This window comes from Siniperca chuatsi, linkage group LG12 (genome assembly GCF_020085105.1).
Source record: "Siniperca chuatsi isolate FFG_IHB_CAS linkage group LG12, ASM2008510v1, whole genome shotgun sequence".
NCBI classification, from domain to species: Eukaryota; Metazoa; Chordata; class Actinopteri; order Centrarchiformes; family Sinipercidae; genus Siniperca; species Siniperca chuatsi.
In genome coordinates, this window is record NC_058053.1 from 791334 (window position 1) to 809887 (window position 18554).

An 18554-nucleotide genomic window follows, 5' to 3' on the forward strand; every position below is an offset into this window, starting at 1 on the left:
TAGGAAAATACCGTTCAGCTAACGTTATATATTTTACCAACACTCCCCTATCCTTCAGGCAACATTACCATTTACTAGCTCATACCTTAAAATACATGACATCATACAGCTTTGACTGTAACAAATGTCTTCCTCATTCACCTGCTGTCTATCGCGGTGGCAACAGGGCCACTGTTCAGGCTGTTTCTGTTTGTACTATTCCTCCCTGCAGTATTTTAACTGATCGTCAGGGGTGTAATAGGGTGTAATAAAGTGCAAATAAATGTCCTAATATCTTTAGAAAATATGTTATCATGGGGCGACTGTGGCTTAGTGGCAGAGCGGGTCGTCCTCCAATCAGAATGTCGGCGGTTCAATCCCGGCTTCCCCCAGTCCGCGTGTCGAAGTGTCCTTGGGCAAGACACTGAACCCCAAATTGCTCCCAAGGGCTGTACCTTCGGTGTGTGAATGATTGGTTACTTTGATGAGCAGTTCTGCCATCACTGTGTGAATGGGGTGAATGAGATGAAGCGCTTTGAGTAGTCAGAAAGACTAGAAAGGTGCTATATATATATATATATATATATATATATATATATATATAAACCCTCTACTGGCATTTTTAAAAATTCCACTTTCACAGTAAAGGCCTTCTAAAGGAGTCAGCAAATCACTTCACAGTATTATAAGGGGTGCACACAAACAACGAGCAACATGTTTTCAACAACCTATATAAAACAAAAGACAAAGAAGTAATTCATTCTAAATATAAAGCTGGGGATAAGGTGAGAATTTCAAAATTAAGAGGACCTTTTAAAAAAGGTTATTTCCCACACCTATTCAACACAGCCGAGAATGCTAACTATATAGGACCGTATCCAGATCCATAGTTTTATGGATATGCCAACATGTCTAACAAAGACGGGGCAACTTTCATGCAGTGGTACAATACAGTGTGTCATAGGGTGTTTGATTTACATGCTGAGCTCCAAGTGTATGGGATCAATGATGTTGTAGTGTTGTGTAAAGTGTGCATTATGTACCGTGAAGCATTTATCAAGTGCGCCAAATTGGATCCTTTTGATTACACCACACTTACTTCATGTGTTTAAAACAATCTTACATCAATCAAAACAAGTTTTTTTTCTAATGTGTTTATACAGTGGCTTGAATTTGAGGCTTTCAAAAACAAGTTAGAAATTCGGCATGCCCTCAATCATGGCAAAGAACAATTTGGTCCATATCATGTTGACAGAATTTGTGAACGAGACAATGTACGCATGGCCTATGAGTTTGCTGGTTGTTTTTGGCATGGTTGTCCCAAGTAGTACAATCCCGGACATAAAAATTCTGTAAACGGTATTGCATTTGGTGTTCGTGTGCTAAAATTAAAAACATAAACATATTTTTTGGAGCCTTTACGACAGCTCATGCAAGACTTATGCTTTATGATTTGATGGACAAGCTAGGGGAGAGATGTATCTATTCTGACACAGTGTTGTTTTTATGGCAAAGGATGGAGATTGGGTCCCAGAGACAGGTCCCTTTTTTAGGCAACCTAACTGATGAAATTAATGGAGACACCGGTGGTGATGATTACATTGTGGAATTTGTGTCCGGTGGTCCAAAATGTTATGCTTTTCAGACTCTGAACAACAAGATACATGCAAAGGAATCACTCTGAATGCGCGCAACGCCGGCGTGGTCACACCGACACCCTAGTGAATCTTGTGTACGAGTTTGCGAATTGTGATGAGACAGCACAAAATATAGTGACGATATCAGACACAATAGTGATGAATAAAAAAGCATTTGAGCTAAAAAAAATCAGTTATTAAAAGGCTTCAAGTGGTGTACACGTTGTGTCTTCTCTGATCTGACAACCTTACTCTACGGCAATTAGAAATGGGTGGTAGAGAGAATGTTGATTTTGATTTTAGACTACAGCATCCATTTAGTCTAATTTTATCAGGGCTGACACTGTATATATTTATTCATGCTGGCAGCCATTGTCTGACGAATTGTTACAAATTAGAAATGTGAATTTTATTGAAGGTTTGCCTTTGTCTTTATGTGATGATGTGATGGTTACCTGTAAATTAAAAAAATTGATTATTGATGATTTGATAACTGCGGCTAGTAATATTGTTGAGGTGCAAAATGTATTTACAAAGTATGTGCATCATAGAAACATGAGTTGTTTATATTTGGTACAAAACTTGTTTTTTCAAGGTAAAGTCAGCAGGACAATTAATCTAAACACAAATTATCTTGTTTTGTTTAAAACAAACCCAGAGACAAATACCAAGTCATGCTAATGGCAAGGCAGATGTTTCCTGGGCAATGTAAATTTTTTATGGAGTGTTGTGATGATGCTACAAGTGTTCCTTACGGGTATCTATTGATTGATTATAAAGTCAAGACACCTGATCATCAACAGCTCAGAACTGATCTGCTCTCTGACCAGCCTGTTGTGTATGTGTCTAAGAAGAAATAAAACCATGTCAGAACATATCAGAAGAAACTTGTCTTTATTGAAAATTTTGAATGGAACATCTCCTTCTCAGAGAAAGACTATCATTAAATCGACATCCCCAGACTTTATTTTAACATTATGCGAGCTAGCATACAATATTTTAAAGGTACCTTTAAAAAAAAATCACAGTATCAACAATTTAAAAAAGAAGAAGATGGGGATTAGACTGATTGCTAATAAAAAGGTGTGTGTGTCAAAAAAAAAAAAGAAGTTGATTAACCAAGCTGGAGGATTTCTCTTGCCTCTCCTGAGTATTGCTGTGCCCTTTATATCGAGTCTTATTGCTTTAAGACAGAATTAGAAGACCATGGAGTATGCTCAAAAAATGTTTCTAGTGCCTCAACATCAACTTGATCTTTTAAGAAGACAACCTGCACGAGTCTATTCACCCCTACTCCTCTTGATAGCAGAAGGAAACGGCTAACAGAAATTGAAACAAACCCTTTGTTATCTCCTGAAAGACATGTAACTGACAGGATACATTTTTAATTGTATAGCTTTGACTGTTTTTAAACAAAAGACATAGAAGCAGACATTTATCATTGTAGAGTTGTTTATTTAGGTCCACAAGGTAATAAAATGTATATGTACATGTATATGTTTACATTTTATTTAACATATTGTTCGATAATTATGTGGTATATAATGTTACTTTACACATATTTAAAAGAATCCCCTGATTGTACACATTGGACACATTTAAAATAAATATTTTTAATACATGCAATCGAGGGACATTTTTTTCACAAATGTACAAACCATAAAATAATTTTCATACAAAACATTAGTATATTTCATCATTAGATCATCATAAGATAACCCCTTATCCTTATGATAAAGAAAAAAAATACAATGTGGACCACGCACAGCAGAACACACATCTTGTACCTGTTTTACAGAATGTTGCATAGACACACAATTTCTATTAAGGAAGCCAGAAAATGATTCTTGAAAATGTGAGTATGTAGGCAGGTTCCCAAAACTGTCAAAGAATAATCCCATACCCTGAAGGATCTGTATTTATCACAAGCATGACAGGTCTCTTTTTAATAATTAATTTAGGAAGTTGATCATTGGCAAATTGGAAAATTCTATTGTATTCATATTACAATTATTTAAAATTAGAAAAAGTCAATGGGAACTTGACGCCTTGATGATATCAATTATAGAATCAAATGTAGCATAGATAATTGCGTTTATTGTTCGCTGAAGAGGATTTCTAAACCAAGCCTCTAATCTGACATTCCTGTTTTTTATGAGAGACATGTGATCTCCACAGCCTTCGTCAGTGGCCAAGTTAAAGCAAAACAAACTATATCCTCTACAAAATTCATCACGGGTAATGGATACAGCGTTGTTTTTAGAATACTTTCCAGTTGTTGAATACAACTTTTATTCCCTAATGGCATTACTCCTAGCAAAATTTGGTTGAAAAGGCTTTGAGGGGTATTGCTGTCCATCAGTATATAAACATAAAAACTCTATATCATAATGATTAAATGTAAATGTATAACGTGCATAACTACCTGTGAAGGCTTCATGATCTACATTAGAGCCTTGACATGAGCTAGTTTAACAGCAGGCGATACTGTGATCTTTTTTTTACAAAGAGGCTTGCAGATTGAATATTGACTCAAAAGTCATCTACAGTGTTGCACATTAAACAAAATTTGTTTTTTGCTCTAATAAATTTGATCTTTATATCAACACCGTTTATCATGAAGTGCGCATGCGCCAACGTGCATGCTGCCTGTTGCCGTAACTCTGTCTCGTTGTCTTATTTTTTCCAACTTTTAGCTTTCCTTTTTCTTCCAAACTTGGGTAACTTGTGTGTAAGTATAATTTAAACTACGCTCTTTATGAAAATGAGAGTAGAAAGTGTTTTGGTACTTTCTTTCGCCGTGGAACTTCTTCTCCTGCTACTCAGTCAGGGCACCGCTGCAGATCAGCTGTTTAGCCGCATTGTTTACACCAGGGAACAGCTGACCGCGCTGAAGTGTGAATTCTCACATGCCATTGTTGTGGCTGTTTGCATCCCCCCCTCTGCTAACCCGGCATCGGCTTGCAACGCCATAGCACAACTCCAGACTCAACACCCGAGTGCACTCATATTAATCTCGGGTGACTTCAACCATGTCAGTGTTTCAACAACACTCACTAATTTCACCCAGTATGTGAGTTGTCCTACTAGAGAGGAGAGGACACTGGACGGGGAGGAGGTGAGGGAAATCCAGGCTGACCTGAAGGTGAAGATCAGGGAGGCCAAGGAGAAGTACAGGAGGAAGCTGGAGCAGAAACTCCAGCAGAACAACATGAGAGAGGTCTGGAGCGGCATGAAGAGCATCACTGGCTTCAGACCAACTGGCAGCAGAGGCGTTGAAGGCGGCTTGGACAGGGCCAACAAACTTAATCTGTTCTTTAACAGATTTGACACACCGGCTCCTGCTCATCCCCCTCTAACTCAACTGCTGTCGGCCCTCAGGCACCTCTGAGTCCACTCCTCTCCCCTCCGCCATCTTCCTGGGAGAGTCCTACTCCCCCCTCAACTGGCTCTCAGGCTAACGGCCCTCCTCAGACTGATGATCCCTCCCCTCCCCCACCTGTAACCTCTGCTGTGTGCCTGACAACTGACCAGGTCAGAGGACAGCTGATGAAACTCCACTCAAACAAGGCTGCAGGACCGGATGGAGTTAGCCTCACAATACCTGTGCAATACCCACAAGACCTTCTCAGAGATCACAAATGAATGGCACCTCCTAGGGAATTTGAAAACTATTCAGTGTGCAGATAATTGTTTTCACAAGAGTATAGTTTTAGTATAGTTTCTCAGTGAATGTTCCACATTTGTCTTAAAGAAATGTCCAAACAAAACCAGCACGACATTATCTTTTCTTTTTTACTTTCTACTACTAAGATCTATGCAAAATGTTAACCTATAAATGCCATCTTAAAATTATTTACTTAAACTATTAACTATTATTTTGTTAAAAGTTTAGATCACCACTATATTTCCAATTAACATAGGAAAGTGATGAATGACAGTTTTTAAGAATGTGCTTACTCTAAAGTATATTTTGTACGATTTTTATATAACAAAAATGTAGCACTACACAAGCAACAGTTCAGCAAATTAAAGTCATATCTTGCATTCATGAAAACATCAATATTAAAGGTTGCAAATTTACAAGTTGTTTACTTAAGTACACTTGAAATAAATGAAAAGATGTGCAACAGTAATTATAATGATATAACCTCAGTGTCATAATTTGGCAAAATGTCTTGTGAAACAAGTGATGCCTTCAACCTCTTTACTGTGGAGTACACATCACTTTGGCCTAGGCATTGTAACTTTCCTCAAGGGTCTGTCATAACCCTACCCATAGGTCATGACAAAAACGTGAAAAGACAAAATGCCAATAAAAACAAGTTATTTATTGTAATAAAGAAAATAAACTGAACTGTAACTTTGGATATGAGGTGTGTTAGTCAGTGAAATCAGTAGTGTTCATGTGGATGTGTGTGTATAGTGTAGGATAAGGTGTTGTGGAGTAAAAGTAAAATAAAATGCTAAGCAAAGCAATAGAGCTTAACAATAAGGTTCCAGAAGTGAAAATCAAATTCATATTCTGAATTGAGATTTTGATTATTAGCCATAATGTCATAACCATCCAAGGTAGACTTACCACGAGCTATGAGATTGTGAAACAATGGTATATGCTCCTGTAGAAGCCACAAGTATGTATGATATCAACCTTGTTTTAAGAAAAATACGTTTTATTCGCAATCTCATGGTGAAGTACTACACTACCCACAATCGCCTTAGTGATAGTGAAGTGTTACAGCAACGTCTCTGATTGGTGGAGCTAGCTGTTACCATGGAAATGTTTATCGCAAATGCGAACGGCTAGTGAGCTTTTTTAAACTTTATTTACACACTTACAACTTACAACAGGTTTAGCTAGTGAGTTAGCAGCTTCCACTGAACTCTACGTTCATTTACGTTATGTTTACCACAGATCAACCATGATTTCCCTTTCTGACATGCTGCTTGTTTTTAGAGAATCACTACAACACTGATAATGATAATGGTTAAATTCAAGTAGAAACACGCTACTATCATTAGGTTTAAAGTTGTTGGAAATGTAGCATTTGCAATGGTTTATGGGATGCGTAGTTCCTTCACTTAAAATAATTATGTACACAGTCTTGTACCATTGAATTTTGTTCCGTTTTCCAATCTTTTTTTGCTTTTAAAGTGGGCGGTCACTGTTGAGCTTTAGAGTTTTATATCCTGTAGAGCACTGGACCCAGGTGCTCCAGATCTGATGGAATAGTGCAGTCAGCTCTCTGATACCTCAAAAGACAACATGGGAAGAAACAGTTACTGAAAAAACACACACACAAGTAGACTAAGCAGGGACCAGCACACGTCCTAATACTACTAATCTAACCTTACCTAACTCAGGAACCTCGCCCTACAGCCCAGCTACCTGTCTTCACCACCACAAGTGCTCTGCTAGGCTTGGCTGTCTGCACCAAGCACTGCTTCCCAGAACAGCATACCCACCTCAACTCTCTCCTTTTCAACACTTCGTAGTCCGTCCCCCAGTCTTCATCTGACACAGGTGCAGCCACTTATTCTAATCTGTGTCCGCAGCAGCTCCCATCCCTGACCACAGTTACAGTACCTAGCCAATTCTAGCATTAACCTTACATTAACATTACATTGCCCGTATGGTAAGTTTAACGTTAACACTGTATAATGTTAGCTAACTAACAAGGTGGACTTTTATTTTCCAACCTCATGCAGACGCTTTGTTAAAAAGTATTATCTCTCTAATTTTTAACACTTCTATTACATTTTGACATTTTTCACTCACCGAAAAAATTGGAGCACAGACTTTTTGGATGATCTGTTGGAACAATTAACCGCCCAGCAAGTTATATTATTCTTTAGATATTTTCATTAAAAAGTCTCCAAAAGGCACAAACATGGCCTAGAGGTCAAGTTTGGTGACTCTGTGAGTTGAACGGACGGGTGGCTAGCAGACAGCAGACTGTTAGCGGTGACAGCACCAGCACCCGCCATGTTAAAATGCCACATTACAGCAGAAATAAACATGATTACAGCCTGGTACAAAACTGTTTTGGTCTCTATAGCTAATTTCCCCCTTCATGACAACTTTGAGGGGGGTGAATTTTTTTTAGAACTCACCCGTTTAAATTATATTAAGGCTTAAAGTTATGCATAATTAAGGACATGGCTGAGTACTAGGTGGGTGCCCTCTCAGGTGGCTATCCACTAGGTGGTTCAGCAACCAGGCTTCATTCGGCCCGCCTCAGCTCCACCTCAGCTCCACCTCTTTGCCCATTTTTGAATTAGCCAGAGTCAGGCACTATCAAGATAGCAACAGCCGGAGCCGCTGGCAGCTGCCCAATTTGAGCTTCACAACAGCTCTTCAGAATCCTATGGGTGACGTCACTGACACTACGTCCATGTTTTATACAGTCTGTGGCAAAAGATGGACAACATGACAGGTATATGGGCGGGACCTCGATACCGCGGCTCCAACTCCGATCACAAATGACGTCACAAGCGCAAGATGGCTGCTCCCGTATCTGGGATATTTTGGCTTTATTACAGTCTATGGGGAGGAAGTGGAGATGCGTCGTCCATCTATATATACAGTCACTGACAGTGGCGCCCAACTAGGTGGAAGCTCGACCCTTGGTGGGGTGCACCACTCAAAATTGCCATTGACATAGCCAGAAGCGATACATGCAAGCAGGGGAGGTAGAGAGTGATGGAAGAAAAACTCCTACTCTGTGTTTCACAATGAACTCTATAACACAACATTCAAAAACATACCACAATCTCACCAGGAAAAGTAATGCATGGCGAAATGTCAGCAGTCAGATGGTGCAAACACATTTGTGAATAGGCATATAGTTTATGAACTTAATCCAATGCTAAAGTTAGCTTAGCGTACTTTTTGATGACGTGTTCTTGCACTGCGCTTTGCCTCTGCAAGTGTCTGCACTATGCGCTGTGCCCTACCTTGCGGTGAGCGAAGAGCAAATTTCTTATCATGTGAAGGCAGCTTAAGAGGTATGTGGCGTTTCTTCTATACCAGACACAAAAGAGGCGCTGCACTTGAAAGGAGTGTGGTTTGTAAGCCTGCATCAATGCAGACTCGGATTGCAGTCGAATAGTCTTTTTTTGCTTAGGAAGGTTCCTAACTGAGTGAAATGGCTGGAAGTATTTAAGTGGCAGCCATGATAAGGGCTGTTTGAATTCTCTGAATGCTAAGGAAAGGTGCTTCAATGCTTCCATTCAAATCTCATTTAGCATAGGATACACTGGACCGTCCTTTACAAAAAGAAAGCATATAATGCCGTTCCACGATTCCTTGCGGTGGCAACATTTAAAGCGACGCACCATTCGGCCCGTAAGGCAGACTCAGAGAGAGAGAGAGAGAGAGAGAGAGAGCGTGTGGATATGGACAGAAGTGTGGATGTGATATAAAAACTTTCTTTGATCATGAAGCCTAATGCTACTCTGCAGTTATGGTTTAAGTGTATGAACTACACTGCAGACTGGACTCTCTGTTAACAGTGACAAACAGACTGATAGATCCGCATTATAGGCCTATCCGCTCGTCTCCTCCATGAAACGTCTATATCCTCACTGTGCTGCATGATTATAAACTATGATGAACTGGTCGTGGGTCACATCTCTCGCCTCGTAAAGTATTCTCAAATTGTTGAAAACTATTAGATATAAGTTTTCCTGGCCATTCCAATAATTTAAAAAACATGAATATCGGCACCATTTAGTCTCATTACCCACAAAGCTGCCTGTATTCCTTTTTTTAATGAAGTTAATGAAGTAATATTTTCCCCCGGGTTGTCCACGTTTTTATTGCCTGCATGAAACAACAGGGTAAGAGCGCACAGGGCAAAATAAGATGAACTTTTTGTAGTCCATCTTCGGAACATTGTAGTTTCACCATGGCAGAACCCACATCAATATCATCCGCCGTCGCATAATTACACCTAGTGCAAGTGCAGTCAGATTCTCTTAGCACCGCGGTTGTCTTTTCCAAAGTACTTATGAATTCTCCTTCACATCTTTCCTTGACCTCATGATGTTTTCCATTGAGGACAAGGAAAAGTGTTAAGGAAAAGACATAGGAGGGACTTTTTGACCGCAGCCTCGGTGTAGGAGGGCCAATAATCCACTCCCACTTAAGGCTTATTGGTTTGGAACGACACTTAATGTGGTGGACCCTCCACGCGAATGCACAAACGGAGTGAGAGTGGGTAGGAAGAGGATGTAGGGGCCGGATTGGTATTGGGCCGTAAAGAATAGCACTGAAGGGGCCTGGGAAAGTAGAGATGTGGCTGAAGAGAGCGGCAGGGAGGCAAACATTGTGACTTGCATTTCATGTCAGGGCTGTAGCAGGTTTTAGCAACCTGGGGAGTTACAGTAAAATCTACAGTTAATCAAACTAACACATGCTAGGTATTTTATAGGCTCATTCCAGTATTTTAAGGTTGAGTTTATTTATATTTGAATACTTTTAGACCAATAAATAAAATGATTCAGCATTACCCTTCCTGTCAGGGAGCCTACACAGACACCACCGTCTCCACCCACCACAATCATTAGATCCCAATCACCAGACTACTGATTACACTCACCTGTCAGCAATCACCCACCTGCACTATAAAGCAGCACTCCTCCCATTCAGTCACTGTCTGGTCTCAAACCTACCAAGTGGTTTATCCTGACTCACTTCCCCGTGGAATATCTACCTGTCCTCTGGATTCCTCTCAGCCCGTGTGTACCCTCATCTCCTGGCTCTACAGCTCCACGCCATACTCCAGAAAAGAAATGGACTTCCTTCATCAGATAAGACTTTAACAAAGACATTTCAATATCTCGTTTACTTACCTGCTGTTTGCTTCATCTGTGTCCATCGCCTGCTTTTGCAAATAAACCGACCATCGTATCTGCACTTAACTCTGTGTCCTGTGTTTTCCTGCTGACACTACCAGAATTAAACTCTTTGCATGTTTGGAGAAGGAGCATTTTGGTTTTTAACCAGAATTTGTACCTGGTGGGAATTATAATTATAACAGAAAATATATTCAGTATATAACCGTTGACTGGATGATTAAAATATGACAAATCCAAATAATGACAAACATTTAGAGTCATTTGGAGATTTTTGGTTTTTTAAAGGGGACCTATTATGCTCATTTCCAGCTCTCTCTATATATTTTTATTCTGGGATTCCACTAGAGTAGCTTTGCATGATTCACAGTTCCAAAAAATATTTATTTATCTTATGCCAGAGACACACAGGAGGTGGAAGCACCGCAAAAGCGCTGCAAAGTGCCACGCTAGGTCATTTCTCCTGCAGCAGAAGCCTGGCTGTTCAGAAACAACAATGAAGTTAAAAGGATCGCCTTGTCTGATGATCTGCGGGGGAGAGACACACACACAGGTCTGCTCGTCTCTCTTCCTTGTTTAAAGACAACTGACAAATCTGTGGAGTAAGTACATAATTTAAAAAACACAATCACAAAGTGTTACTATTTCTAATATAGTGGATGGGCATCTATCTTGATAATTCATCGTGGGGGGTGGATCACTCCCCTCAGGCCCCTTCTCCCACACCAGCCTCCAATCAGGGCTTTTATGGATGACCTGGCAGTCACCACAGAGTCAGTGCCAGGAAGCAGATGGATCTTTCATGGGCTGGAAAAACTCATCTGGTGGGCTCGGATGGGCTTCAAGCCAGCCAGTCAAGATCACTTATGCTAAAGAAGGGGCAAGTTATGGAGAGGTTCTGCTTCAGAATCGAAGGGTCACTGATACCAACTGTCTCAGAGAAGCCAGTGAAGAGCCTGGGAAAGGTCTTCGACAGCAGCCTTAAGGACTCCGCATCTATTCAGTCAACCTGCCAGGAACTGGACAGCTGGCTGAGATCAGTCGACGGGTCGGAGCTCCCAGGAAAGTTCAAGGCATGGATATACCAGCATGGTATATTGCCAAGGATACTCTGGCCGCTACTTGTCTACGATGTTCCCATCTCCACCATAGAGACCTTGGAGAGGAAGGTAAGCAGCTGTCTTCGGAGATGGCTGAGGTTGCCCAGAAGTCTCAGCAATATCACCCTCTACGGGAACAACACGAAGCTCCAGTTGCCCATAAAGTCTTTGGAGGAGGAGTTCAAGGTGACACGGACAAGAGAGGTGCTGATGTACAGGGACTTGAGTGACCTGAAGGTGGCCCAGGCAGGAGTGGTGGTGAAGACTGGAAGGAAGTGGAGAGCTGAGGATGCTGTGCTGGAAACCGAGTGACGACTGCGCCACAGCGGACTTGGGAAAGTTCCCAACGCCACAGTATGTGAAATGTAAGGGGAAGGAGAAGCGAAGGTTGATTCAGGAGGAGGTGAGGGCTGCAGTGGAGGAAGGGAGGTCGAGCAGAGTTGCTGGGAGCAAGCCATGGACCGGAGAGTCACATGGACGGATCTCTGGCAGGCAGAGCTGCACCGCATCACTGTCCTGATTCGAGCGGTGTACTAACATGCCTAAAGGTAGCTACTACGTTTTTTCTGCCCTTTCTGTGAGTTTCATACTGAACAACCTCCATAAACTTGGAGAGTAGTCCTAAGCAGAGTGGTGTTGCATAGCCAAACCCATCTCCACTCTTAACTTTAGCGTCATGAGCAGAGCGGTCGAACAACGACAGACAGCTAGCGGATTGATGGGCGCGTCCTTGTACTTTGTGGGCGAGCTGTGCCTGGGGCAGATCATGAGCACAGATGAGTTTTTTATTTAGTTATTTTTTATTCTTTAATGACAAAGTACTTATACAATCAGTAAAAACTAATAAGTCGTCAAGACAGACAGAGACGGTTTAGAAGTGTTATAAAGCATCTTTGATATAGATGAGCGCAGATGACCGATCGCCATGACATCCGAGTTAGGCTGACATCAGCTCAGCACGAAAGTAGAAAAAAACATTGGAAACCTAGTGTACAAGGCAGTCTGAAGCCTGAACTTAATGCTCACAAGGGTTACTTTTTCATGCCTTTACCTCATTATTTGAAACTTTGGCCACGTTTAATATGAACATCCGACATTGTAACATTTTGACAGAAAATATGGAAAAGCATAATAGGTCCCCTTTAACTCAGGGTCCACTTACTAGCAGATGGAGTTTGACCTGTTATTACATGATTAAAGATTCCTAATCTCCACAACAACTGAACAAACTCCATCTGATGAAGAAGATGTGAGATGCAGTTAAAAGCTCAGGGAAAAGCTAGTAAGTGGACCTTGAGTGAAAGTTATTTCTTATTAGTTATTAGTTAGTTATTACCTTTCTGCCTATCTCTATTTATAAAACTCTTTGTCTGTTTGTCTCTCTTTCTCTGTTAATGTCGGTTTGTTTTTGTGTCTGTCCGTCTGTCTGTCAGTGCGTCTGAGTGGGAGGAGCTCAGTCCTGCAGGTCCAGAGAGGTGGAGTATGGAGGACAGTCTGCTCAGAGGGCTGGAACAACTGGCTGGGAGTCTCTGCCTGCAAACAGCTAGGATACTCCAGGTTTTGACTGCGGCTCAAATCCCTTGTTTTCTTAGAACTTTCTTAGCTCTATCTGCATGTTATGGTGGGATGGGAGATTCGTGTTCACATCCCCCGTTTCTTTCAGCTTGTTGTCTTGATCTGGATTGTCCCGCACCGTTCAGAAGTTTATGACAGCTTTGAAACTGTGGCCCACTGGTATGGCAGTCCAATACGTTTGTCCAGAGTGAAATATCTCAACAATTATTCAATGGATCACCAAAAAAAGTTGTAGAGACAGTCATGGTTCCCAGAGGATAAATCTCACTGACTTTTGTTGAACACTTCAGTTCATGACAGGATACCTCTAAAAGTCCTGTTAGTCTGTCATTAAGAGGGGTACTAAGATGTCTGTGGCTGTTTTTTCATTGAGGTTTGAGTTTTTGGCTATATTCTTGTTTGTTTGATTTCTTTGATGATCATGCCAGCTCCACCGTTCTTCCTCTGTCTATCTGCAACACAACAAAGTCGACTGTAAAACACATCACTTTTGGTGAGAGTGGAAGAGAAATTTAACCTGTACAGAACTACTAGACAGCCAGACAGTGAGTGTTTAGTGGGCATTCAGACCGAAAGCAGTCCAGCTTTAAAACAATGCCAAGGGGCTGCCGTGGTGTGGATGTGTTTCTTCAGGAACCGGTAAGACATGAAATACCATCCAGGAAGTCCAATTTGAGTAATAGATCTATGAGTTTGAAGGCTTATCAGACATCAGAACACTGCGCAGTGGTTTATAATCAGCATTTGATACTGTGGATCACGCCATCCTAGTGGACCGCCTTGAAAAATGGGTTGGCATAGGGACACTGCTCTAAAATGGTTTAAATCCTATTTATCAAATAGGACTTTCTCAGTGGTCATGGGTAATGCCTCCTCGTCAATGGCCCCTGTGACCTGTGGTGTTCCCCAAGGCTCCATCCTTGGGCTCTTGTAGTTCTGTATATACATGCTACCACTGGGACAGATCATAAATAAACACAAAATCCAGTACCATTGTTTTGCAGATGACACACATATTATGTCGCATTTAAAAACCAGCGAGGAAGGAAGTTTTAATCATCTTCTATCCTGTCTGTCAAAAATAAAGTGCTGGATGTCCCAAAACCTTCTCCAGCTAAATGAAAACAAATCGGAAATATTTCTCTTCAGTCCCCTAAAGTCCATCCCTATTTTATAGAAACATCTAGGATCCCAGTCTTCAAATGTCAAACCTGCAGCCAGAAACCTGGGTGTGATATTTGACAGCAAACTTTTGTTTGAGAAACAAATTACAAATGTTGTTTGATCATGTTTTGATCAATTAAGGAACATCTCAAAGATCAGGTCTTTTCTCTCTCGACCTGAGAAGGTCATTCATTCTTTATTTCTTCTTGATTAGACTATTGTAAGTGACTGTATTCAGGTTTTAGCCACAAAAAACATCTTGCGCCCTCAGCTGGTACAAAACGCAGCTGCTCAGCTTTTAACAGGTACTAGAAAACGTAATCATATCAGACCTGTTCACTGGTTACCAGTTAGTTTTAGAATTGATTTCAAGATCACCTTTAAAGCACTTCATGGTTCAGCTCCTAGCTACATTGCTGAACTGCTGCTCCATTATGAGCCAGGGCGCAGCCTCAGATCCTCAGCCACAGCTCTGCTGGCTGTTCCTGAGTCCCGGCTCAAGACTAAAGGTGACCAAGCTTTTGCAGTCAGGGCACCTCAGCTCTGGAACTCCATGCCCAAGGATCTGAGTCTGCTGAATCAGTGACATCTTTTAAATCACTTCTCAAAATGTATCTTTTCAAAAAAGCCTTTTATTAATTCTAGCACTCGTTTTATTGCCAACATATCATATCTGTTTTATTATTAGTAATTATCTTTATTGTTGGGGGTTTTCTTTTCTTTCATTGTATTGCTGTATTATTTGAATTGCCTGATTTTATTTGCCTCAGTCCTGAAATGTTTTAATCCTGGTTCAACCATGTAAAGCACTTTGTAACTTTGTTTTTGAAAAGTGACGTATAACTAGTATAAAAGTGTTATATTATTATTATTATTTTTAGATTTTTTAACTGTGGAAAATTATCACATTGTCATTTTATCTTTGGTCGCAACAATCACGAAAGTAAAGAGAAGAAATACACCATAGAATTACACCGTTCATGTTACAAAGTAATCTACCATGAATGTCCACTGGCACGTATTTGATTGGCCAATTCAGCGCCTTGCTGGATGACGTCACTTTCAGTTAAGCCTGAGTCAGCTTTTTTGCCAGATAACCCTTTATGCTGGCACCCCTACTGAGCTAATGGAGTGGTCCTATGAGAGAACAGTGAGAGAGTTGAACTGGACTGAGGTTTTAATGCTGTTTTGTTTCATCAGATGACCATAATAAGAAGCTATGTGGGCGATTATTGATCTTGCAGTGTTTTACATTGTAAGTTAAATTAAGTATAAGTTGTATCATTTTAATGGAAGTGGAGTGTAGCGTTAAAGGGCTTCTTATGCACATTATAGTAAGATTTTGAGTTCATGTCCGAGCATATCAAAAGCACAATGTACAAAACTTTTTGGAGGTTCGCTACATGGAGACTAGTTGCTGGGTCTTTTTCATATATTAACATGTATAACAGTGATCAGCCTCAACCCAATATTTTAAAAACATTATCAGGTTACAATTTGAACAGTCTCATCATCAGTTGTACATTATATCTGTGTTGCTGTGTGTCTGTCAGGTATGTGGAGTCGTTCTTCGTCTTTCTGACCTCCATTGAGCAGGAGCTTCAGTACAACATGGTGTCCATCAACCTGAGCCAGTCACAGATCATTAAACTCCAGAACGCCACAACCTTCAGGTAGAAAGAACATCCTCATTTGAATGAATGAAAAAGTATGCAAACTAATGGTGCTATAGTCAGTGACACTTGGCAGCATATAAATCATCCAAAGCAACTCCATTACAGCTGGACGTGTGTGTTGCTCCTTTTCATCTACTTTGAGCTCAAAGAGTAGAATGAAGCCTAATCCAGCTCTGTCTGCAAATAACAGTATTTGTTTACTTTGTTCAAAATGTATATGTGTTTTTAAGAGAATAAAGGGAACCAATAATATGTAGCTGGTATATAAATGCAACAATAATGGAAAATTCAAAAGTGGAGATACTAAAATAATGAAGAAATGAAAATTACAACCTAAGATAAGAAATGAATTACATATTGTGGCGTGAAAAACCTTGTACCTCTGTTTCTGGAGATTTTTTAGATCAGTTAAAGCTAAATGGTCCTCTACGGATTGGGCCAAGTCTCTACAACTCTATAGGTAATGCATGCTAAAATGCAACAGTTGACACACTGGATATACAAGATTTTTCATCAGTGATATTTTATGATTTTTTATTGTGTTGACTCTAAAAGCTGTAGGGCCTATAGCAGAAAAATAAGGCTCTGCATTCCACTTTTTTCAGCCTTTTGTGTCAATTATTGGGGGAGTTGGAGAGTCTGTGCAGCTAATTTGCTTATTTGCAAAATGTTAGCGTCTATCTATTTGCAAGTTTTATTAGTGATTATTTTGATTACCAGGAGGAAATAAATACCAGATTTTCCAAATACCTAAGATGAATATTGTTAAGTAGTTTTAGTTCACTTTCCAGACTCAAATATTATTTTTTAACAAACCTGGCAGCCGTATCTGAAGACTGATATTTCGCCCAACAAACTTGATGATGATGATTTGTCATTGGACAGTTTATTCAGAAACACTACTTACCAGTTACTACTTAAAACCAGTAGCCCATTAGCCCAGTAGACATTAGTTAGCAGGGCAGACAGTGGACTTGCGCAGTTCTTAAAAACTGCTCATAGTGGATGTTCTTGTAGTTGTGCCGTGTACAGACCAAGTGGCCAAAATACCCTTGCTGACATGAGCAAATTTATGTCAATCGGATCCTCAAGAGTCAAGACTATTAAGATGCAGAACATATAACTGGAGAGTTATATGTTCTGCACATCTCGTGTGGGTCCTTAAGCAAGACCCTTCACACTACTGCCTACCTCATGCAATGATGAGTGACAATGAAAGATATGAGATGCCGGTTCAGACGTCGCCTGGCCAAACAAGGTCTGTGTCAGGTGCTGGGGAACCAGAGCGCCGTGATGAAAAATGGGCAACTGGAACAAGACGGAGATGGGCAAGATGCGATAACAAGGCTCTGATGGAATGCTACTACTCCAGTAACCCTAGTCAGAGGGGTTACATGCAGAGGATGTGGGATGAATGGTTACTTTGAAACCCACAATCAAGGCTTACAGTGAAGCAACTAGTAGCTCAGTGTTCCAACATCCACAAGCGGCAACTGCTATCACAACTTGAGATTGAAGAGATACAACATAAATGCTACGGCAAGGGGGAGCCAGGACAACAGGTCAGAGGGGAGCCAACGGCGGCTCCCCAACCGGAGATTGGGTACGAAGCCCCAACAAGTGCAATCACGCTGAGTGAGGCAGCGACTGACCTGAAAGATAAGATCATGGCGAAAATGAATGCAAGGCAACCCCGACGCCAATTACAACGGCTAAGTGAAGTACCATCAGAAAGTCTCCTAGAATATGCAAATGCAGCATTGAGTGCGATCCCTACCACAACCATCACTGAAACCAATGAGCTGATATATGCCTCAGCAGCAGTGATCCTCGAGATGCTTGGCTATAAGAGCAACCATGGGAGCCATGAGAAACAGTACCCACCATGGAAACGAAGGCTGGAGGCTAAAATCAAGGAGGCACGGAGAGAAGTGAGCCAACTGACAGAGGCCGAGAGAGGTGCAATGAGAAAACAAGTACCCAAGAGGTACAACCAGATGCCCATACCTGAAGCACTCAAAACTGCCAAACAGACTCCAAGCCTTGGCCAGCCGCCTAAAGATGTACACGAGAGATAATGAAGCCAGAAGAATAAACCGGCTGTTCGCAACTCAACCTGCGAAAGTGTACGTTCAGTGGTAGGGTAATAACAGCAGAGCAGACCCACCAAGGCTGGAAACTGAACAGTACTGGAAAAGTATATGGGAGAGGGAGGCATCACACAACAGCGATGCACAGTGGCTGGTGGCTCTCAGCAACCTCCCTGAACAGATGCACCCTGAATGGCTTACCGAAGGGAGTACAATCCTGATCCTGAAGGATCCCGCAAAGGGTACAGTCCCATCCAACTATTGGCCAATAACCTGTCTCTCCACAACATGGAAGCTCATGTCAAGCATCATTGCGGCTAAGATAAGTGGGCACATCGCGGCATTTATCTTAGCCGCGATGATGCCAGACATGAGCTTCCATGTTGTGGAGAGACAGGTTATTGGCCAATAGTTGGATCAATACATGAGCAAAGCACATAAGGGCATCGGCGAAGAAACCAGAGAAGCCAAACA

At 41.1% G+C, this 18554-nt stretch overlaps 1 protein-coding gene across 1 annotated transcript in view; it reads left to right on the forward strand.

Moving 5' to 3' along the window:
• tmprss3a (transmembrane serine protease 3a) overlaps window positions 1-18554 on the forward strand; it is a 62200-nt gene that overhangs the window by 16467 nt on the left and 27179 nt on the right. The window contains exons 6-7 of the mRNA XM_044215710.1: window positions 13009-13132; window positions 15868-15987. Of these exons, the coding sequence (XP_044071645.1) occupies window positions 13009-13132; window positions 15868-15987 (244 nt within the window). The remainder of the gene's footprint in view (window positions 1-13008; window positions 13133-15867; window positions 15988-18554) is intronic.